Source organism: Monodelphis domestica, chromosome 2 (assembly GCF_027887165.1).
Source record: "Monodelphis domestica isolate mMonDom1 chromosome 2, mMonDom1.pri, whole genome shotgun sequence".
NCBI classification, from domain to species: domain Eukaryota; kingdom Metazoa; phylum Chordata; class Mammalia; order Didelphimorphia; family Didelphidae; genus Monodelphis; species Monodelphis domestica.
Window position 1 is genome coordinate 466960692 of NC_077228.1, and position 24312 is coordinate 466985003.

At 36.6% G+C, this 24312-nt stretch overlaps 2 protein-coding genes across 9 annotated transcripts in view; both read right to left on the reverse strand.

Annotated features, from left to right (window-relative positions):
* Positions 1–12562, reverse strand: part of LRRC39 (leucine rich repeat containing 39) — a 33921-nt gene extending 21359 nt beyond the window's left edge. The window contains exons 1-2 of one of the 4 annotated variants that reach the window (XM_056819134.1): positions 11562–12562; positions 3092–3296 (exon numbers count right to left, since the gene is read on the reverse strand). In XM_056819134.1, coding sequence (XP_056675112.1) covers positions 3092–3204 — 113 coding nt within the window. In that variant the 5' untranslated portion in view covers positions 3205–3296; positions 11562–12562. Of the gene's footprint in view, positions 1–3091; positions 3297–7049; positions 7538–11561 lie in introns of those variants that run through there. The other 3 variants (XM_056819135.1, XM_001381833.5, XM_007485022.3) reach the window with 3 other exon arrangements.
* Positions 12563–15420: 2858 nt separating this feature from the next.
* The window catches only part of DBT (dihydrolipoamide branched chain transacylase E2), a 55454-nt gene continuing 46562 nt past the window's right edge, over positions 15421–24312 (reverse strand). For all 5 annotated transcript variants that reach the window (XM_007485029.3, XM_007485028.3, XM_056819130.1 and 2 more), the window contains 4 exons: positions 23590–23667; positions 22549–22740; positions 21910–21981; positions 15421–16030 (listed from right to left, as the gene is read on the reverse strand). In XM_007485029.3, the coding sequence (XP_007485091.1) occupies positions 15863–16030; positions 21910–21981; positions 22549–22740; positions 23590–23667 (510 nt within the window). In that variant the 3' untranslated portion in view covers positions 15421–15862. The remainder of the gene's footprint in view (positions 16031–21909; positions 21982–22548; positions 22741–23589; positions 23668–24312) is intronic.

The following is a 24312-nucleotide window of genomic DNA, read 5'->3' on the forward strand; positions in this document are numbered from 1 at the left end:
ATGACTCAAAGACTCAAAGAAGTAGAAACACATGGGGAGTAACTCGAACTCAAAGGAAATAAGAGGATTAAGAGAATAGGTGGGGAGTATCAACCCGTTGATACTCCTAGACAAGAGAGTCTACTTTGGGGGCGACAGCGTTGCTAGGAAAAGTGGGGAGTCTTAACTCCTTGGTGCCTCCTATTGCAATAGGAGACACTGGGGGCGACCGCAACGCTAAGAAAGGGGGAGTCACAACTCCCTGGTGCCAAGGCACTGGGGCGACAAGGTAGCTAGAAAGAGATACAGTGAAGCAAGAGAGTAAAAGGAGAGGAGGGAACAGAGGGAGAGAGGAAGAGTAAAAGTGAGAGAGCTAGCAAGAGAGCTTGAAAAAAAGAGTTTCGAGCTAGTACCCCAGTATTTATTGAAGGTTTTAGGACTGTGGATCAATGAATACGTAACATGACATAGGTTTTAACATTGGTTGAATTGACAATGACAAGATCAAAGAGATGGGGATTAATCCAACCCCGATCTGCAAATGAGTGTAGTCTGAGCAACACCCTAATAGAAGCACTATGTTAATGAAAGTACTCCAAGCTGAGGCAATGGCCATCAAGACCCAGCCCATGAATTTGCCCATCCTTTGCTAGTGCTTCCGTCTGAACCTATCCATACAATGACCATCAAGAGGTCTGACCATGTGTCTGGTAATACAATATCAATACATCAATCATACTTCCCAGATGCTAACATGCCTGGTATGCTACAGACAGAATCTGAAAAGATAGTAATAAACTAAATTGCATAAAAGGTCAAATACAATTAGATAAAATTTAATAGAGCTGAATGGGAAATATTTTTACTGGATCAAGAAAAATGAGCTGTATAAAAAGGATTTGGAAGACTATAGAAGTATGGCAACTAAAAAATAGCACCCTGTACTATGGGAAATACATTTATGGGCATTGTTATGTCAAGAAATGGTATAAAATAAGATACAAATTTTCCCCTAGAATTAAAACTCTTTGGAGACAGGGATTAAAAAAAATGCTTTGTATTCTCCAATATTCAGCACAGTTCCTGATACATAGAAAATATTTAATAAATGCTTATTGATTGGTTTTTAAAAGGTTTAGACAAAATCATAGAAAATAGATACAGAATTTGGGATGCTTCAGGTGATATAGCCCTAACTTTGCTTTAAATATATAATTTAAGTAAAATTTTATCTAGTTTTTATTGATTTTTTTTGGTTTTTATGTCACATTCCCCAAAATAGAGCTCCCTAGTACTCTAAAACCAATTCAGCAAAATATATTGACCATATCTAACAATATGTGCAATATCCCCATTCCCACCTCAACCCCACCTTTCCAATGAAGTTCAGGAGGCACATTTGCTCATCTCTTCTTTGGAGCCATGATTTGTCATTAAAATTATATAACATTCTTTTTTTTTCTTTTTTCTTTCTTTGCTCAATTATCAACAATAAATGTTCCTTCAATTATTTAAATAATTCATTAGCTCTTTAAAAATGCTTTCAATTGTATTTGTGTCTTGAATGTGTTTTTACAGACTTAAATTTTATGTATTGTGGGGTTATTTTGGATAGGGCTTCCCTTTCTTCATCCTTCACCTTTCAAAGTTGATATGAACAAGGTTAACCATACCTTTCCAAAAAGCATTTCTTGGTTCCATTATCAGAGACAAAATACTGGGTCTGAAATAATGTTGAGATTTGTAGCATACCAGGCATGTTAGCATCTTGGAAGTATGATTGATGTATTGATATTGTATCCTATGTATTCATTTACCAGACTCATGGTCAGATCACTTAATGATCATTGTATGAAAAGCAACAGTCCAAAGGACAAGCAAATTCCTGGGCGGGGCATTGCCAGCCACAGTGTCCTAGCTAGCGCCTTGTTGGACCACATTCCTTTCCAAAGCGCATGTTGGATTAATCTCCTCCTCTTTGATTTCGTGATTGTCAATTCAACCACTGTTAAAACCTATGTCATGTCACGTATTCATTGATTGCCTCCCACTTCACATTCCTAAAATTTCCAATAAAAGTTGGGGAACATGTGCAAGACTCCCTCTTATCTTGCCTCTTGCACTTCTTAATCTTACATCTCTTGGTCTTGCCTATATTGCTCCTCATGTCTGCTTGATTCTTGCAATACTGTTGCACCACATATCTCCCATTAATCTTTTGGCTCATGGGCCCATGGGAGGTATTATGGGGCTCTCAGATCCCCACATATTTTCTTGTTTCTCATACTTATAATTTCTCCACTTGTTATCTTGCTCAAGAGAGATATTGATGGAGCTCACGGATTCCCCGCGTGTTTTAACTTGTCTCTGAGTCTTTATTCCTGCGTCTCTCCCTCTAACTGCATTATCTATTCATATTCCTTCAGCCTTCATTCTCCTTCTCAGGTCACCACCCACAAGTAAACTATATAGGAACTGCAGGTGATTCCTATAAGATTCTTATGTCATTATTAATTAGAATTAAGTTTTCATATTGTGTAAGATGTTTTGGATCTCTACGTATATGTTTTTTTCCCTGAAAGTCATACTCTGTGGCTTTATGGTCATGATCTTGATTCCTCAAAGGCTATACTACCAAAGACCAGCTCTTACAGATCCTACCAATCTGAAGAAGCATAGGAACAGGTTATAAATTTTCTGAGAGGAAGCCTAACTAAACTCAGAGAGACTCTAACATTGTCAACAAGGCAATTAATTTTCTGGTCCTCACCATCTCAAGGATGATCTAAAAGTTACGCAGGGAATATAATTGAGGATACACCTACTTTCATTGACATCGCAGATCTTTGAAGTGTCTAGAACTGAAGGATCCATGAATAGACTTTAGCAACATTTGTGTACTTCCAATTTTTAATATTTTTATGACTGGGTTTTGATATGATAAGTTTTGTTTACAATTCAGATACCAAAATTACCATCATGGAAGACTCTTTGCTCTTTGACTTTGCTTTTGAAAGGCTCTTGAGGTGTGTTTGCAAAGCATAACTAGGGACTTTTTGTTTTTAAGGATGTCAGAGCATGAAACTTATTAATAATCATTTCGGAAACCTACTTCTGCTGAAATTCTTTTTCTCGCTTCAGGTCTTCAGTTTGTTTCTTGATCCTGGTTTCCCACACTTCCTTTACAGCATGGACAGCCCCCATACATACTGCAGCTTCTGTCATGTTTCTTTCAAATGAGGGGGAAAAAGTCACCAATTTCACCAAAAACTAAAAAGCTGAATCACAGATGCCATCTCGCAACAGACCTAATTGTACTAGAGGAAATAACATGAATGAATAAATAAATGAGAAAACATTGATTAAATGCTTACTATGTGCCAAGCAGCATGCTAAACACTGAGGGGATGCAAATAAATGTAAGGTAGCCCCAGTTCTCAAGGAGCTAAATTTCTATTAGTGGGGAGATAATACATAGTTTCAGCTACTGGGTAGACAGAGCAGTCCAATGGTCCATATTATCATCCTCTAGATTTGCCAAATGTTTTTCTCATCATTACTCTAAAAAAAAACCACACACACACACACATTGGTGGTTACTTATCCACTACAATTTTAAGAGAGTGAACTCAAAGATTACCTTAAACCTGAGGTACCCATGCCCAAGGAGAATTTACCTATGAATGTGAATTGGAAGGTTAGTGTGGCATAGCAGATGGAGTAATGGACCTGGAGTCAAGAAGACCTGGGCTTGAATTCTTCCACATATACTTATTAGTCATGAATTTCCTCAACTGTAAAATGAGGATAACAACAGTATCTACCTCCCAGAATTGTTGTAAAGATCAGATATTAAACAATTGTAAAATGGTTGGTACAATACCTGGCACATAGTAAGCTCAATACAAATGATTATAATTATTATCTTTGGTAAAACTAAATACCAGAAATCAAATGTTAGTATTGTTGAAAAGTAGGGCTTTAATTTAGAGTCAATGTTGTTGAAATGACAGTGATACAGACAAAAAACATCAACAAAGCATATAATTAAAAAAAGAAATCTTTAAAAAGTATTAAATGGCTAATATTACATATCTTATCATTTCCCCCTTTTTATTATTTCTTTAATAATTATGTTAATTCCCTTCATCTTCTCAGCCTATGACTGATGAATTTCTTTGAGATTTACCTGACTCAGATACAGACATTTCATCAGACTTAAAAAAAACAAAACCCAAACCCTTACCTGCTATCATAGAAGCAATACTGTATATTGCTTCCAGGGCTAAAGGGTGGTAAAGACTAAAAAATGTGGGTTAAGTGATTTGCCCAGGATCACACAGCTAGAAATATCTAAGTCCAAGTTTCAACCCAAGACCTCCCTTTTCTAAGCCTGTCTCTCAATCTACTGAATCGCCTAGCTGTCCCCTATAGTACAGTTTTTATTATTACTAATTGTAGAGCAAAATTAATTTGAAGTTCACTACTGAAATGAGGAAGGAATAAAATGAGAAAGGAAAATTATTACTGAATGATTGATTTCTGAATGAAAACTGGAAGATATAACAAAAATAACAAATGGAAGACTTTTGACATTTTTCTATTTTATCATTCCGTTCTAGCTTCATTTGGCATGTGCCTTCTGTTATAGCCAGAAAGGTGATTATAATAGAAAGAATGGAAAAAAAAATATTTTTACAACTAAACTTAGTGAAAACAAAAACATTACAAAATAGAAAAGGGAATTATCAAATAAAGAGATATTAAGTAACAAGCAATATGAATAATCAGAGAATTGTGGAGAGACCAGTCTGAAGAGATACAGTGGCAAAAGTAAGGCCAAAAAAATACTTACCATACATGGCTACAATGATACAATAGTATTATTGTAAATAATAGTAAAAATCAAAAGATCTCACATGCAATATACCAAGCAATGTTCATGATAAAAATCGTACAAGTTAAAGCATTACCATTCCTTTTTTAAACAATTGATAAGCTACAATTTCAGTTCATAGAAGTCTTTGCAAGATTCTCTGATTATTCAAATCTATAGTATCTTATGTGCAATAGTATTCTATTACATTCATGTGCTATAATTAGTTTAACCATTCCGTGGTCAGTGTACACCCACTTTGATTATCATTATGAAGATAAATTCATATCACTTACCAGCACTATCATCATCAAAGAAGATGGGCTGGCTGCTGAACTGTCATTAAAGGACCAATACCTTTTAATGTACTTTGTGTTCAGAAGCTCATCACAGGGAGGCTGCTAACCGCCTGATAAAGTTTTCTCTTCCCAGCAACTCATGAAACCATACTATACGGTATGCAAAGGCTGTGATACATACGGGCCAAGTGAGCCCCAAATGAATGAAATTACAAGTCCTTTGAATATTTACTAACTAGTCAATCATCAGAATTTTTTTTTTGTTATTTTCCTCAAGCAGACCAACCTCATAATGAATCTAATCTCCAATCCAGTAGGCTAGAAATGGGGCTATATTTTCTATTTAATCAATAAATCAGCAAGAAGTTATTAAGCCCCTACTTCATGTTAAACATTGAACTAGGCACAGAGGACACAAGCTTTTTTAAATTAAAGTATTAAAGTCCTTACACTCAAAGAACTTACAAACTATGAAAGAGATAAGTAGATGCAAAGTAGATACAAAAAACAAAACAAAACACCATGAAGTGAGGAGGTAGGAAAAGCCCTATGATGAAAATGACACAAGCTGAGCTTTAAAATATTATACTATATATTAGAATCATAACATATAAATATAAATTACATATAATTATAATTTCTATTATACATATAGAATAATATAATTATAAATAATATAATAAATGATATAAAGTATTATAAGACATTAAAATCACTTATTACAATGTAATTTATAATAAAAAACATTAATATGACAAATATAAATAATATATAATAAATATATAATTCAATTATAATAATTGATATCTTGAGATACATACTTTATATATATGCTTAAATATGTACATATCGGCTCCTTGGAGAACATATGTCCCATGAAGATGGGAACTATTTCATTTTTGTAGTTATGTTTCCCATAGCATCTGCCACAGAGGCACAGAAATGCTTGGTGATTCATACTTCAGTAGACTTATAAATCTCCTTAGTGGAACTACTCTCTCCGCTGGTACTAATCATGACGCATTACTGTCTTCTTATCTTTTATGAGTTCTGTCTATGTCCAGAATATGGCATCTGAATCTAGATTTTCCCACCTCCCATCTCCACGCCTTCTGCACAGGCTATGCTCCGTGTCTAGAAAGCTCCTTCACAATTCCCTAGATTTTTCAAACCTCAGCTTAAGTGACATCTACATGAAGCCTTTCTTGCTTTTCTCCCCTTCCTCCACAGTTAGTAAATTCTGCTTTGTGAAATTGTTTTTTTACCTTTATATATACACTTTGTATTTCCTTATGCACATGTTTTCCCCTTCATTTCACCTCCATCTAAGCTATTTAGGGGCAGAGACTAATTTGGGGGTTTTATATCCTCAGTACCTTGCACGTAATGAGTGTTTAATAGATAGATAATTGTTGAATTTAATACAGAAATCTCCTGCTCCTTTTGCTTCCAGGGAGTCTGGTGTGTTCAGAAGCAGATCATTCCAAAAGTTAGTATCTGTACCAGACAGAAAACTGGGTATTAAAGCAGGATTGTGAAGTATGTAAAGCAAGGGAATGAAGTCCTTCTAGCTTGTGCTATGATCACAATAGAAGGAGACTCTCCAGTGCCCTGGGACCATGGCAATGAAGTGCCCAATGTTAACCTGTTCTTAGAGCATTCAAAACTAAGAACAAACAAACAAACAAAATCAAACCAACCAGACCCAAAAGAAATGTGTATCTGCCTTCTTTGAAATCCATTTTCTAGAAGAGCACAAGGAAGTAACTCTGACCTCTCAAGAGAGAGAGAGAGATCTGACATCCAGTTCCCAAATGGGTTGTTCTGCCCCTGCAAGCACAGCAGCAAACATTTGGACCCGAGGACGAGGGGGTGAAAAACTCCGAGAAACTTACCAGGGCTGATGGCATTTCCAAATTCATTGATTGCCCAGTGAGGGAGAGGTTATAGATGGGTTTGCCGGTGCTACTCAAAGCAATTCAGATCCTCAGCCACGCTGTGACCCAGAGGACTGTTATGTCAGCCCAGTTCTAATTTTAAACCATGACAAAGCTAGGAATAGCAGGAATCACATGGGACTTGTTTGCAAAGTGCCTGGAGCTCATGTGGAAAGTTTTCCCACTTCTAGGACCCAGGTGCACACAGAGTTCAGGAGGGCAGCAGAAAGCAGCAAAGCTGTCCCCATGATAATCACCTGTGTCATACACTTAGTCTACAGACACGACCTCAGAACAGGATCAAAACACAGCTTGAGGAATGTGAAGAGAAAGAGCCCCGTCTAAGGTCTAACATTGCTAGAGTTGTAACTAGGAACTCAGTTGCCAGGGGGAGTTTATTTGGGGGATGAATGGTTCTATAGCAGGTGTCAAACTCCCAGACTTCAAGGCTGCACAGGGCATAAAACTCCCAAATGTGGGTCAAACCATAGAAAAAAATGTAATTGGGAAATGTCTAACAAAATAAATAAAAATAAAACATAGATAATGCTGATTTGTAGTTTTCGAAGTCCACAGGGGTCCATTTCTAATTGAGTTTGACACCACTGGTCTACAGGATGAGCTGTTCTGTATGGTTAAGGCATACAGAGGACATGACCTATGGAAGCTGAGGAGATGGAGAAAGGAGGAGGTCAGGGGTGTCTGTAGTGGACAGAGCTGAGGTGGAGAAGACTGTGAGCCTGGTGCCGAACTCACTGAGGAGGTGTGAGAGGACCACAGATGAAAACCTCAAATGGAGTCGGGAAGAGTATGTGGACATGACTGAACAGCAAAAAACGTAAAGAGCGTCCAGTGTATTACCCGGGTTTCAGAGAAAAGCATGTATAAGCCATCTGATACTTTGAGATAGAGTAAAATACACTACCCGCTGGCCACCTACCTCTCCAGTACACAGAAGGTGCTTAACACATGTTTATTGACTGACCTTAATCTCAAGGGTAATGGGTATGGGGAATTGAAGGAGACATACCCAGTTCCTGAAAGTAGCAGACATTTAAATGAAGTAGTTGACACTTTATACTATTACAAATTGCTTTCTGTATCCTCTCTTATAGATATATATATGTATATATCTATAATATATATATGAATATGACATATCAGAAGATAAATGACCTGCCTGTGATATCTGGTAGTAAATATGCATATTTAAATTCTCTCAACCTACCCACCCATCAAAATCATATTATAGGGGCCAGCTGGATGGCTCAGAGATGGGAGGTCTTGGGTTCAAACGTGGCCTCAGACACTTCCCAGCTGTGTGACCCTGGGCAAGTCACTTAACCCCCTTTGCCTAACCCTTACTGCTCTTCTGCCTTAGAACCAATACACAGTATTGATTCTAAGATGAAAGGTAAGGGTTGTTAAAAAAAAAGTTGTATTATATCTTGTGATTTTCTTTTTTTAATGTAGGTCTGGGAAATCACAGGTGTGGGGAATTCCTGGTGTATTTATTGATTTTTGTCCCATAACTAAGTCATGGTTCTTTGTCCCTGAATTTAATACACAGAATCAGCTGGCTTTTAATGAGTTAAGTTTAGAAACCCAGTTCTTCTGCTAATCACTGTTCTATTCTTGCCTCAAGGAAATTTGCTATCCTTGGGGAATGGGAATAGACACCAGGGAGTCTGGTCTAGTGTCTTTACCTCACCAGCCTACTCTTCAAGAATGTCTGGTTTGCTATACAAAGAAATCTGGTCTGCCATCTCTAACCTTGCAGGGAGACTCAATGAGCTTTTTTTAGTCAAAGTAGGGAAGGAGATGGTTTGTTACTAGCCCCTTGGTCCCAATTTCCAACCAGGCATATTGTTCTCCATGCCTCAGCTATGTATCCAATCCTGTTGTCCTCAACCCCAAGATGTCACTAACCCTATCATCAATTTATTACTTCCCCACCTACACTGTTCTGTTCTTTGTTCTAATGTTATAAAAAAGGAACAGAGCCCCCAGCTCAAGGTCTATGACTAGACTGAGGCAAGCCATTGATACATTCTACTGGCAGATATCACCCTGTTAATAAATTGTTATCTTGCTCAGAAAGAATGTGCCTCAGTCTACCTCCACTGTGACAAGCCTTAGTGAATTGCTTGGGGAAAGAAAAGGTTAAAATGACTTGCCCATTATGGCACTATTACAAATCAGAGGCAATATTTAAAAGAAAGTATTTCTGACTTCAAAACCATCTCTTCATCCGTTATGCCAGTGATCTAGTAATGTTTTTGTTTTGTTTGTTTTGGTTTTTTTGCAGGAGGAAAAGAGACCCCCCAGGGCTCTGGTCTGCAAACTTTAACCATCTGAGCTAAACTCAGCTGATACAAGTGATATTGCCAGGAAGATCTCAAAATAAGCTTGTGATAATTTTGCCACTACAGTAGCATGGCATAGTGAAGAGAATCAACCTTGAAGCCAGAATAACTTAGGTTCAAATTATTCCTCTGAAATAAATTGCCTGGATAGCCTTGGGAAAGTCATTTAAGCTCTCAGTTAGGGCTAGACAACTCTCTAAGACTATAAGTAGAAGCGAAGATGCCAACCCTAATTGCTAGAGGAAGTTTCCTCATTCCAGAATTCTTTCTATTAACAATTCTCAAAATGATGAATTATAGAATAGATACAGAAGCTGATATTAGAATCCAGCTTTTATTAAGTCAGATATTAAAGAGATTTGCAAAAATATGTAAATTAGTGCCAATCTTCTGTTTTGAAATTGTTTTTTCATGAAAAGATATTTATGTTGGTATATAATGGAATTATTGGTTTAAATAGAATTTTTAATGTTTTTATTTTCTTTTAATAAATTTCCACACAAGTTTTCCAAAGTTATACGATCCAGGTTGTCTCCCTACCATCCCTCCCCCCTCCCAAAATTGACAAGCAATTCAATTTGGGTTGTACATGTATTATCACACAAAACCTATTTACATATTACTCATTTTAAGTGAATAATCTTATAAAATTAAAACCCCAAATCATATACCCAAATAAATAAGAGATAAATCATATATTTTCATCTATATTCCTACTCCAACAGTTCTTTTTCTAGAGGTAAGATAGCATTCTTTTTCATAAGTCCCTCAGAATTGTCCTGGATCATTGTATTTATTAGTAGCAAAGTTAGTAGCAAAGTCTATCGTATTTGATCATTTCACAATATTTCAGTTACTATGTATAAATTCTCCGATTTCTACTTATTTTACTCTGCATAGTCCTTTCCAATTCTCTCTGAAATCCTGTTCATCATTCTTTATATCACAATAGTATTCCATCACCATCATATACCATATTTTGTTCAGCCATTCCCCATCCCTCTAGTTTCCAATTCTTTGCCACCACAAAAAGAGCAGCTATAAATATTGTTGTAAAAACAGGTCCTTTCCCATTTCTTTTATCTCTTTGGGATATAGACCTTGTAATAGTATTGTTGGATCAAAAGGTATTTTGGGAATTATTACTTTACAATTAATTCAGTACTTTTGAATTTATTTTAAATTTCTAATATTATAAATATCAATAGATAGAATTCACATTTTTAAAAAACACTTTTTATGTCCTTATTTTTTATGAGTATAAATAGTCCAGAGAACAAATGAATTTCTGACCTAAAACAATGAAATTCTAGCCCTAATCCTTTCCCTAATTTTCCCCACATATACTATAGTATCTCCAGACAATTACCAACAGTATGAAAACAGTTGTTTAATGTTACTAAATTTGTACGTGCAATATTATGGTTCTTGGCAGTGAATGGAGATTTGGACAGGGGTTGGAAGTCAGAGAACAGAAGGAGGAATGTTTAGTCTATATCATTTCATTCTTGTCTCATTCCATTCTACCCATGATCTACTTCTTAAATAAGAACCAACTAGGAGAAGGAACACTTTAAATACTCGAGTAACCAGCTGTGCCTGACAATTTGGGCTCTTTGAAAATTGTTTCTGGGATGATTGGATGAATGAATAGTATGTGGAGAAGACTGTGCTAAGCAGCAAGAAGATACAGAAAGGTAAGACAGTCTGTTCTAAGAGTTCATATTCTAATCAGGAGGAGATAGTGTGTCCCAGGTTACAAACAGATAGGATTTAAGTTTTGTTATATATAGTAAGACTGCATATGCTGTTACTTTATTTATTTAACTCATATGCAGAGTACATCATTTAATTTGCCACACTGGGTGAATCAAAAGCTGGAATTATGACAGTGTTTGACAAGTGATTGTTGACTTGACTTGATTCTTCTATATTTTAAAGAATGAAGTTATCATTTAGGCAAATCAAGAAATTATCAGCTGTTCTTTTAGCAGAGTTTTAGAAGATGTCTGAATAATTAAAATTCTTCATCTATATTATATCCTATATATATATGTCAGGTTTGTGATCTCAATGAATCAATAAATATTTATTATGCACCTACCTTATGCCAGGCACTAGGTTAAGCAGAAAGGATACCAAAAGAGGAAAAATACAGTTCCTGTCCTCAAGGAATTTATAGTCCAATCTTTCCTGTATTTATTTACGTTCTTTCCATCTAAGTTATCTATAGACTATTCCAATAACATTTATTATTTTTGCTTCTGTCAATCTTCACCCGGGTGCACTCCAGCATGGTTCCCTACTGTAGAAATGATGGTTTCTTAGGTAAAAATAAAGGTTCCATGCACTGATTGTGATGGTGTATCAGTGGAGTTGAGTTTATGGAGCAGGATCAAGTAAGTATATAAGAGAGAGCCAAAGCTTGAATGGAGTTAGCTTCTGTCTTCCTCCCTCCTCCCTGAGGGAGACAGTTATCAGTTACAGCACTGGGTTCCCTGAGGAAATGGGTGGTGGGGAATTGAAGACAGGTTTCCCCTGCCAACTAAACCTAAGGATGTTCTTCTCCCACAGAGAGAATCTAGAGGCAAACCTCCAGGAAGAGCAAAGCCTCAGAGAGCATTGGCGCAGATGACTCTCTATTGTTCTTGAATCATATACCTTTTCAAACATATCAAGAGGCTTAGCAAATCTGACTACTTTATAAGGTTTTAATGAAGGATTTTTAGGTAAACTGGGTGATGGGAAATGGGAATTGGTTACCCTAATGTTTCCTATTTGGTCCCTGGCCTGAACAGTGTGATATCACAAATTCAGGTTTCTCTGACCCATATCCCCAACTAAATAAGACCACTATTAATTTATGTATCTGTCTAGCCTAAAGAAACTACAAGGAGGCAGGTGCTAAGAGATTGGAAGGGCAAGGGGACTGGGTTCTCCCCTGAAGAGTCTTCAGCCCCCTTTTGGGGTTTGAGATATCTTCTTCTCAGTTAAGAAGTGTTTGGAGAAATCAGATTGAAGAAAGATCTCTAGGAAGCTTCAATGTAGAAACAGGATACTCTCAGGTGGCTTTCAGTGAAATCCTCAGCCTCAGAATAGGTCGGCAGGTCAAGGATTCAGCTCAGAAGTCGTGCCCCGCCCCCCTCCGGCCCCCCATTCCATCCAGATCTTCCTCAGGTCACTTTCCTTCCCAGAATCCTTTGCTCTCCAACTGCTTTCTCTCCCTCAGCCCTGGATGTCAGGATTCCAAAAATCCTCTCATGCACCCCACCTTACACTACTCTGGAGCCTGGATTTTCTCACATTATTTAGTCACTTTTCAATCATGTCTGACTCTTTATGACTCTATGGTTTTCTTCACAAAGATACCAGAGTAGTTTGTCATTTCTTTTCCAGCTTATTTTATAGATGAGGAAACTGAGACAAACAGACTTAATTGACTTTTCCAGGGCCACGAAGCTAGTAATTTCTCACACTGGTATAATTTATATATCATACATTATTCATTCATTTCCCAATTAACAACTGCTCTCTTAGTTTGAGAGTTTTCCCAGCTCAAAAAGAGATCCAAATATTTTTGTACATTATAAAAATAAATCACTTGATTACATGAAACTGAAAAGCTTCAATAGAGACAAAAGTAACATGCCTAGAATAAGAAGGAAAGTGTGGTCAAATGAGAAAAAAATCTTTGTCTTGAATTTTTCTGATTAGGCTGTTGTTTGAATTTTCTTTCCTTTAAAGGTTTTTTTTTTCTTGATTGCTTGCAGAACTTGTTTCTCAGTTGAATTATTAAATTTGAACAACATGTGTCTTGCCGTTTATAAACTTGGTCCCCCCCCCCCTTTTCTGGGCCCAAGACAGTCACTAAACTTATAGAAAATTACAGGAAAGAATCAGAGCCAAGTGGCAGAATGATGTGAAGTATAACAATTCCCTCCTGTCAAAACAAAAAAAAAAACTCCATATAGATCTAGAAAATGCACCAAACCAAATCTAAGAAAAAGCCATAGTGATTCTTTTGCCCAGTGCAAATCAGCATAGGGGGACAAAGAGGCCTGGGGACCAGAGACTGGGTCTGACCAGGAGTGCCACACTTCTATTTCAGGACCCCAGGACTGACATGGACTATAAAAGTCCCAGACTAGGGCACCAAAATGCAGGCCAAAGGCACAAATGCCAATGGCAACTTGGCTGTCCACTACCCAATAAGATGGTAGATGAGACATTTTTTCTGATCCTCTGACATCTCGGATGGATAAGCTAACATTTATATAGCAAGATTGTTTTACATTTATTATCTCATTTAATCCTCACAACAACCCCCCTTTATGCTCAGACTCTATTTACGTGGTTTAAAAAAGTCATTTCAACTAGAAATCAAAATCTTAATTTAATATTGATGTGAAACCTTTCTTCCTTTTTATATCACAAATGTTGCATGTATTTGACACATGATATTCAATTGCACAACATTAAAACAAATTTTTATTTCTCTGGATGTAAGTCAATATTACCTTATACTCCCTTTAATACCACTATAGGGATCTGTCAGATTGTCTAATTATTATCCATTTTTATTCTAAAACCACAGAATTCCAGAATTGGAAAGGACCTTAGGTCACTTAGGTCAGAGATACATGAACCCCTTTCTATTATATCTCCTCACAAGTTGATTGTTTCCTTATGTCTGTACATCTCCAGTGACAAGGAATTCCCTCGCTAAGGTAGCCTATTCTATTTGATTTCTCTGATAGCAATTCCCTCCCCCCAAAACAAAAACTCCACACAGATCTAGAAAATGCACCAGACCAAACGACTCGAATTGTCCTTGGTTTGCCTTTCCCTTATTACTTAAGTTTCTAAGAACAAGAAAAATAGAGAATTCTTATTCCTAGAGAATTCTTACTCCTAATGCTTAGTAAAAAATGCTTATTGACTGATTTGACATTAACATATAATCTTTGGTTCAGCAGAGGGCCATAAAGGCAGTGAAATTCCAAATAGAGGAAAAAGGCAAAAAGCTGCTACATGTAAAATAAAGAGCTATATGATTTTCCTGTAAAAAATGATCCCCAAATGACCAAAAGCTCTCAAAATGGATTCCTTTAAATGAACAACATTGAGATAAGGTTAAAGAATCCCTAAATTACAATTTAATAAGGAGCTAGAATATTAGAAACTTGAATTAGATGGTTCTCCTTCAAGAACTTACCAGTAATTCAATTAGACCTTTATTAAGCTCCAATTTGTATCCTATTCAAGTCACTGTGCTAGAAATTGGGGATATCAAGCCAAAAAGGGACAGAGAAAGAAAATTCCTATACTGAAGAAGTTTATATCCTTCTGAGATTTGCAACATGTATACCAAAAACATAAAATAATTTGAGGAAGGAAAGAGCACCAACAACTGAGAAGAGGAAAAGTCTTTGCATAGGAGATGGCATGGGAGCTCAGCCTTAATGGGAGTTACAGGCACAGATTTGAGGACAAGTGATGGAATCCACTGGGAAGCCAGCTTTTCTAGAATACCACGCATGTGAAAGGGGAGAAGGGAAAACTCTTCAATATCTCTATTTTCCCAGGGGGCAAGAGACCCCAGGAGAGCAGAAAAGGTAGTATAAGAGCTTTAGAAGAGGAAAGATTTGGAAAACTATCCTGGGGAGTGGTGATAGCTAATTAGGGAAGAATAAAAGGGTTGCTGTGTAATAGTGAGTACTCAGTGGAGATTGGGGTTAATAAATTTGTAGTGAACCTAATTAGCATAATTGTGACTCTCTCCTGTTGTATATATGTAGAAATTGAGAGGGTAGATATTGGAGAATTAGTTATAAAATATAATTTCAGGATTTAAGGTCATCTCAGGTTTCGCCCTTTCAAGATGTAAGGTAGTGTTTCTAAGGGATGAGACATTTACAAGAATGAAAAAAACATAACTGAGTAAAAAAAATCTACTGAACATCTTTAAAGATAAACATAAGTGCACTTTATTTAAGAAGTCATGTAATTAATATTAGGCAATGAAATGTTCTTGTATACAAATTCCTTTTCCCAACCCTTAAGAGATAGTTTCTAAAAATTATACTGAGATACTGTATGTAGTTTTGATCTCAGTAGCTATGGTCAGTATCCCCTACACTTAAGATCTCAGTACCACATTAAGACGTTACACGTCACACTCTGTCTTATGAAATTTGACAGCCTTAAGACAGTTACAATAAAGTTGCACATTTAAATTTAAAAGTGCAAAGTGGCAAGAAAGACTGACATTTTACAGTGGGATCCTGGTCATATAATATAATCATTGACATAATATAAATTTCAATAAAGAACATGTTCTAGCATGGCTAGGTTTTATACATTCTTCTGATGCCCAGAAAGTTGAAAGATGTTTCAAATCAATATTTATTTCAAATCTAGCAACATAGAAGCTGGATTTTCCAAGTAGGATTTCCATAAATTAGAGAAGCGGGACATTGTAGCACCATCAATAATCCTATGATCAGCGGACCAGCTCACATTCATTATTTGTGTCTTTATTAATTTACCTTTCTCATTAAACCGAGGCAGAACCTAGAAAAAAAAGGGGGAAAATTTTTGCTCAATTCCAAACTATACAAAGTGGTGCAAGGGCTATCCGTGTCTCCTCTCTAATAGTACTCATCAGTAAAGACTAACACAAATGAGAAAATGTTCACTTTATCTCTGCAACATTTTAGTAATTTCTATTGTTCTAACAAGGAGGGTAATTTAGTTAAGAGGGCATCAATATTTCCTGTACCTAATGGAGCTTTAACTATGCTATTCTTTTGGGGACATATACAATTATCTAACAAAGGGTTCTTGGCCTTTTTTTTGTATTCTGGACCTCTCTGGAAGTCTAGTGAAGTCTACAGACCTCTTCAAAAAATACTGTTTTTAGCTGCAGAAAATAAAATACCCAGCATTCAAGGGAAATCAATTACATCAAAATACAGTTACAGATAATGGTCAATAAATGTTTATTAAGCACCTACTATGTATCAGACACTGTGTTAAATGCTGGGGATACAAATACAAAAAAAAATTAAAAAGACAAAATTATTAAAATATTAAAGAAACAAGTTTACAGATCCCAAGTTAAGAATCCCTGCTCTTGGAGGATTTAGCAAAGATTTCACCATTGTCTTAAGATTTATTATCAGACTATAAACAAAAAACGAGACAGGAGAATTAGGAAATGGAAAAAAGAAAGTTTTTGTTCCCTACCACCCTCTTTCACTCTCAATGCTTTCTTGCAGCTACTAAATAATGATGATGATAGCTAACTAACATTTAAATAGTACTATTATATAGATTTGCAAAGTGCTTTGTTTCTATATTATTTTGCTTTATCCTCACAACCACCCTGAAGCAGGTGCTATTATTATCTCCATTTTACAGATGAGTAAATTGAGAGTAAGAGGTTAAATTATTTGTCCAGGGTCATATAGTTAGCAAGTATCAGGGGCAAGATTCAAATTCCAGTCTTATTCACTCTAAAGTCCAGCACCATATTCATGATGCCAATTCATTTAAATTATCTTGTTAAAGATTCATACTTTAAAAACTCCTTAATTGCATGAATATTTAATAAATGAATGAAAAAAATGTTAAGACCTTACTATGTGAAAAACACCTTACTAAATATTATGAGTACAAATACAAAAATCTTACAGTCCCTATCCTTATAGAGTTTACATTTCTCATAGGTGAAGAAAACATATAGTAGAGTGGTGGACAGGGAGGAGTGTTTTTCTTTGGGAAGTCAAAGAGATGGTGAGGGTAAAATGAGGCAGTTGATTGACATACTTTCCAGGAATGGAAGTATTAATCTGATTACTATTCCCAGAAAATATGGAAAGCTAGGGTGGGGAGAAATAAAAATGACACAAAGGTGGCCAGAGTTCAGCCTGGTGAGTCTGCACTGCATGTCAAAGTTTGACAAATATACTGTTATTTTAAAAAATGTTCAGAAGAAAGGGACTTTATTTCTCTTTAAAAAAGTATTTATTACAGGAACTTGCTTGTGGTGGGCCATTCAGTTATTACAAACCAAAAGAATTTAGTAAAGAAACCACATCTATCCTAATGCTGAAGACTCAACTGGAAGGCAAATACAGGATGTATAAATTTGCTGCTAAAGGAACTCTGGACTGAAAAAGGAAAACCATTCCATTCTGTGAACAGGCACACAATGGCTTTCCTCTCTCTTTTACCATCTCTCTTCTCTGCTTGCTAGGAGAAAATAAGAACAAATAAAACCTCCCAGGAGTAGCAAACATTCAGGAAACTAATTCAATCCACCAAATGTTCACCAAGTTCCTATCATGCTCAGTGGTAGGCATACAAGGATAAAAGTCAACATCTCTCCCTTCATGGAGCTTACATTCTAGAGGCTGGCACTGGACCAGAAGATCTAGATTAAAATCCTACATCTGACCGTGTTTTCATGCCTATGGCCAAGTCACTTCAGTATTGTCATCTTTAAAATGAGGATAACATCTACAGTGTGTATCTCACAAGATTGTTGCGAGGCCCAAATGAGATAAAATAAAGTACTTTACAAACTTTCAAACATATGTAAATGTCTATTATTATTATGACTATTTCTACCATACTACTTATGGTGTTTATACACAAATGTAAATATCAAGTAATTTGAAGGAGGAAGGGAGCATGAATAGGGACCTGAAAACTTAATGGATTTGAAGATAAAGCTTCTCAAAGTCGCACAGGCTTGACACCCTTTAACTCCTCACTCTCTCACCCACAATATATCCAAGCTATTGCTAACACCTATTGATTTCACCTTTGCAGCATCTCAAATATGACCCCCTCTTTCCTCTGATACTGTGACTGGTCTGGTGCAGGTCCTCATCACAGCCTGCTGGTGGGTCTGCCTGCCAAGACTCTCCTCATTCCAGTCTGTCTCCCACCTTAGCCATCAACATGATCTTGCAAAAGCACAGGCCTGATATGATTCCCCTAGCCAATAAACTCCAGTATCTCCCTGTTCCCTCCATGATCAAATATGAATACTCTTATTTGGTTTTTACAGCCCTCCATAACCTGGTCCCTTTGTGCCTTTCCAGGGTTCATACAACTCGCTCTCTTCTACTTCAAGTCCCAGTGACATTGGGCTCATTGGGGTTCTTCATACAACACCCTTCCTATGATCTGAAGGTGAATTTCCATTGGCTGTTCTCAGTGCCTGGAATGCTCTCCCTCCTTACCTCTGCCTTCCGGGGTCACTGATTTCCTTCTAGTTCCAGGTAAAATCTGATCTTCCACAAGAAGCCTTTTCTCCTCTCCCTTAATTTTCTGTCCTCCAAGATTATCTCTAATCTGTTTCGATCTTGTTTGAGGTTGTTTGATTGTCATCTCTCCCATTATGTGAGCTCCTTGACAGAAGGATCTGTTTTTGTTTTTCATTGTAACTTCAGAACTTAGCAAAGTGTCAGAAACATAGTAGGGACTTAATTATGCTTTTTAACTTGGCTAGAAATGAGGAAGAAGATGGAATACAAAGTTCAAGAAAGAGCCATTCATTCAGTCAGTATTTATTAAGTGTCTGCTATGTTCCTGGCACTGTGTAAAGAGTTGGAAATACAAAGAAAAGTTAAAAAACAGTCCATTCTCCTAAGAGATTTACAGTCTAATAGAACAATTGTCTGCTGTAGCTAACAGACATGATGGGAATATCATGAAATAAGGCTAGAAAGATTGGCATTTAGAGGAAAGAGGACTATAACATGTTAGGCTGAGGAGCTTGTATGTAATCCAAGTGGTAACAGGGAGCCATCAATCCTCTTTGTGAGTAGATCAAAGGCCAAATGAATGTCCCCTTAAGGTAGATTCTATAAAACTGTTCACAGGCCATATTCTAGGTCTTCTCTCAAGCACTGCTGGGAGAAGAAATGTTCCTCTGCACCAGGATAACCAAGTTAAATTAAGCTGTGATTAACAACTGGCAGAAATAAATAAGGGAGATATATAACTATACAAAGGTGTTTCTATTTCTTAAAATCTCACTCCAAAAATTTTTTTAATCCCTTACCTTCTATCTTAAAATTAATACTAAGATTTGGTTCCAAGGCAGAAGAGTAAAAAGTTCTAGACAACTAGGATTAAGTGACTTGCCCAGGGTCATACAGCTAGGAAGTATGTGAAGCCATATTTGAAACCAGGACCTTTCATCTCTAGGTCTGGCTCTCTAACCATTGAGCAACCTAGCTGTCTCAAACTTTGCTATTCTTAAAAATAAATACATAAATCTCTCAATCTCTCTCTCTCTCTCTCTCTCTCTCTCTCTCTCTCTCTCTCTCTCTGATTTCTACCTGTGGCAAGGAAGTTCCCCTTTATATGAAGAACAATGCTTTTGTAGACTTAAAGAGTTAGAGGCCCTGAGAGTTTGTGACTTACCCAGGGTGTCACACATTATTTATCCCAGTCAGAACATGAGCCCAAGTCATCTTCATTTTGAGATGCCCTCTATCCTCTAACAGACCACATTGTTTTTCATCACCTTCCAGTAGTTAGATGGTCCATTTTATTGGGCTTGGAGCCAGGAAGTCCTACATTTGAACCCTTAACTAGCAGTGACCCTGAGCAAGTAGCTTAACCTGTCTCTGACTTAGTTTTCTCAACTGTAAAATGGAGATAAGAATAGCCTATCTCATAGGGTTGTTGTGTGGATCAAATGAGATATTTGTAAAGTGCTTAGCACAGTTATTGACACATAGTAGGTACTTAATAAGCACCTTTCTTTTATACAATAGTAAGAAATTTTTTTGTTTGATATTTTAAAATAAGCATAATATTTCTAAGAAAGATATAACTGACTAGACCCTATGTTAATCTCTACCATGTCAGTTATCCATGAAGTGATCACTATAATTGGTCCTGTTCATTCCACCAAAATTGCTTTCTTCAAAGTTACTAATGATCTCTTAGTTGCCAAATCCAATGGCCTTTTCTTAATCTGCATTCTCCTTGACTCCTCTGCAGCCTTTGATACTGTTGATCACTCCTGGTGGGATACCACTCTCTCCTGGTTTTCCTCCTACCTATCTGATCACTTCTCTGTCCCCTTTACTGGATCTTTCTCTAGTTGATGCCTTCCAACCATAAGTATCCCTTAGGGTTCTGTCTGAGGTCCTCTTCTCTTCTCCCTCTATTCTATTTGGGGCAATCCCATCAGTTCCCATGGATTTAGTTACCATTTCTATGGTGATGATTTACAAATCTCCCTATCTTGCCCCAAAGCTCTCTGCTGACTTCCAATCTTGAATCTCCAGTTCTCTTTTAGATATCTCAAAATGGATGTCCATTCCAATCATCTAAGACTCAACATATCCAAAATAGAATGCATTATCTTTCCCCTTAAAGCCTCCCTCTATCTTACCTTCCCTCATACTATAAAAAGGGCAATACCACCTTCCTAGTCTCCCTCAGGCTCACAAACTAGGAGTCATCTTAGATTCCTCTCTATCTCTCACCCTCAATAAAAGGCCTATTAACTTCACCTTTGCAACATCTCTTGAATACTTCTCTCCTCTGACATTGCCACTACTCTAGGCCCTCCTCATTCTCATGACTGGACTATTGAAATAGCCAGCTAGTGGGTCTGCCAGCCTCAAGCCTTTCCCCACAATAATTAATCCTCCATTAAAGCAAATAAGGTAATTTTCCTAAAGGGCAAGTCTAATCATGTCACCCCATACTCAAAAACTCCAGCCCCTTCCTATTGCCTCCAGGAGCAAATACAAAATGCTCTATCTGACATTCAAAGTCCTTCATAACCCAGCCTCCTCCTCCCTTTCCAGTAAATTTACAATTTAATCTTCCAAACCATTCTTTTTTGATTCAGTGATACTGGCCTGAATGTTCCATAAACAAGATACTCCAACTCTCAGGTCCAGGTCTTCTCTCTGGCTGTCTCCCATGCCTGGAATGCTTTTCCTCTTCTGCTCTAACTACCACCCTCCCTCCCATCTTCTACAGGGAGTCTTTCTCAACCCTTAATTCCTGTGCCTCTCTCCTCTGTTAATTAACATCTATTTATCCTGTACATAGCTTGTCATTATATATTTGTTTGTATGTTACCTCCTTTGTTAGATTATAAGCTTCTTGAAGGCAGGGACTGTCTTGTGCCATTTTTGGTACCCCAGAACTTAGCACTGTGCCTAGAACATAGAAGACACTTTAAAAATGTTTACTCATTGATAAGCTAGAGGGCCATGTTAATCTAGTGGCACGGAGTTAAAGTTCAGATTTAGTATCTAGGCAGATATAAGTAGCTTCTATAAGGCTGCTTTTGGAAACTCAAATACAAAGTGATCACATCACAAAGGGTCACTTTGCAAGGACCTATAACAAAAGGATTACATTCAAAGAGTGTAAACATTTCTCAGTTTTTTATCTAGTTGTACCTTTATGGCTCCGAAAGCCCCAATTGCTACCTCAGGTGGCAATATCACTGGTTTGGCATAGGTACCACCAATCTAAAAAGAGAAAAGTAGAGAAAATTAGCTTTTGGAAAAATCATTCTTAAGGGTGTTAAAAGATTTTGCATTTATAATTTTATAGTTTTAAATGTATAGATTTGACTCATAACATCCATATTAATGAAGGACCTTGAGTTCAAGCCATATAAGGACTAGCTGAGGAAACTAAGGGTATTTAGTATTGAGAAGGCTTGAGCAGAAATGACAGCTGAATTCAAGTATTTGAAAGGTGGTTTGTCAATATGGAAGAACAATGAAACTTGTACTACTTGGTCAAAAGGAGATTACTAGGAGCAATGGGTTAAAGTTGCAAAGAGGCAAATTTAGTATCGTTGTAATTAAATATTTCCTGGTAATTAGAGCTAACCAAATATAGGAAAGTCCATTAGGACTTTGTAGGTTTTCTAATTCATTGGGAGTTTTCAAATAGAGACTGGCATTTGCTGGGGATGTTGTAAAGAGGATTCTTTTTAGAAATAAATTAAGTAACTATTAATTTTGTCTAATTCTGAAAATTTTCACTCAATTTATTAATGTGAATATTTTAGTTATTACAGTACTCACTGATCCAATGTTGGAAAGTGTAAATGTTCCCCCTGTGATATCAGCAGTTCCCAGCTGATTTGTAGCACCCAGTTTCTGTAGACGATTTAATTCAGTGGCAATCTCAAATACAGAACACAGTTGAACATTTTTCACATTGGGGACAATAAGCCCTTGTGAAGTATCCATAGCAACTCCAATATTATGAGAAGCCTATAAAATAAAAATGCCAATAGTAGTCCTTTCACCAATTTAACTAAACAAATTAGGAAAAACTGACTTTACCTTCCTGTGTTCCCCCAAAAGAGGGCTGGTTTTTTCTCTCTAATTCCTATAATTCTGCTCATAAAAATGCCTCTATTTTTCTGCCCTCACCTCAAATAACTGAGTTGTAAAATAAGATTTTAAGTCTATTCTAATTCACAGGTCACAGAAAAAAAAAAAAACAGGCATTGTATCTTAATAACTATGGTTTTTTACACAAGTGAAAGCTGGCTCTGCTAAAACTTCTTTGTTCCAATGCTTTGGGAATGCTTTAATGAATACATATGTATGTATGTGTGTATATATATATATGTGTGTGTGTGTGTGTGTGTGTGTGTGTGTATGTATATCTACACAAACACATATAATTCAATGCTGACTTTTCTCTGTAGTAGAATGTAATTTTTTAAGTACTTTCATCATAAATCCAACAAAACATTAGTTTACATAAAAGATGAAATAAAATCGTTATTCAAAGAAACATAACTAGTATCCTGTTCTTTAAAGTAGACTTTTTTTCAAATACTTAGAAATTGATTTTTGGAGACTCCTTTTATAAATATATTATTTCTCTTCAGTGCTCTTCCCTTTTCCCTCAAAGAATTTATCTGTTTCACACATGGACGAAAAAAAGTTCTTTAAACTCCTATTTATAAACAACATGATCAATTTCCCCCCATATTCTTTGTCCTCTTCCTTAAAAATATTTATCAATAGTACAAGGTCAGCATCTTTCAAATATAAACACATTTAACCCACTTGCTATTAGAGGACCATTTTAAATACTTCTATACCAACCTTATATGTTATATTCTGGCAGTTTTCATCCACTGATGCATTGAGGATAGGAAATTGCAATAATCCCAAAGATGCAGCCTGGTAAATAGAAAAAATTTCCACCTTTAGTCATTTAAATAGCCTATGAAGAGAGAATGAGATAGGACCAATCATTAAAAAAAACAAAAGACAAGGTAGTTAGGTCATTTTTGAATATTGAAGGGATTCTGAGAATGAGAGATATGGAAATGGATAAACCTCTAGGGAACTAAAGCTAATTTCTAAAATCTAAGCTATGCTTTCACATACAAAAAATTAAAAATTCAAAGGAATGGACTTCTGGGAGCTAAAATGGCAGAGCAAGGAAAAAACACTCTGAGCTTGCCCAAACCTACCTCTAAGCAAACACAATAAAACCAACTTCAAAAAAAAATTATAGAGCAGAAAAACCAACAAAAGATATGGTCAAACAATTTTCCACCTCAATGGAATGTAAATAATTGTAGCAGGAAAGAACTAGATCATTGAATTTAGAGGGTAGCATAAACTGGTGTACACAGTACCTAGGGCAGCCAGCAGTGGGGGAGCAGAATCAAGCTTAATCCAACACAGGTGACATTTGGACAAAATAGTTGAAAGCCTCCCCAAAACAAGCCATCAAGGTCACCCCCCTGAAGTGCATACTGTAGGACCCAAAGGCAGCCAGGCAAACCCAAAGCACCAGAGTAGGCCACAATTCAAACT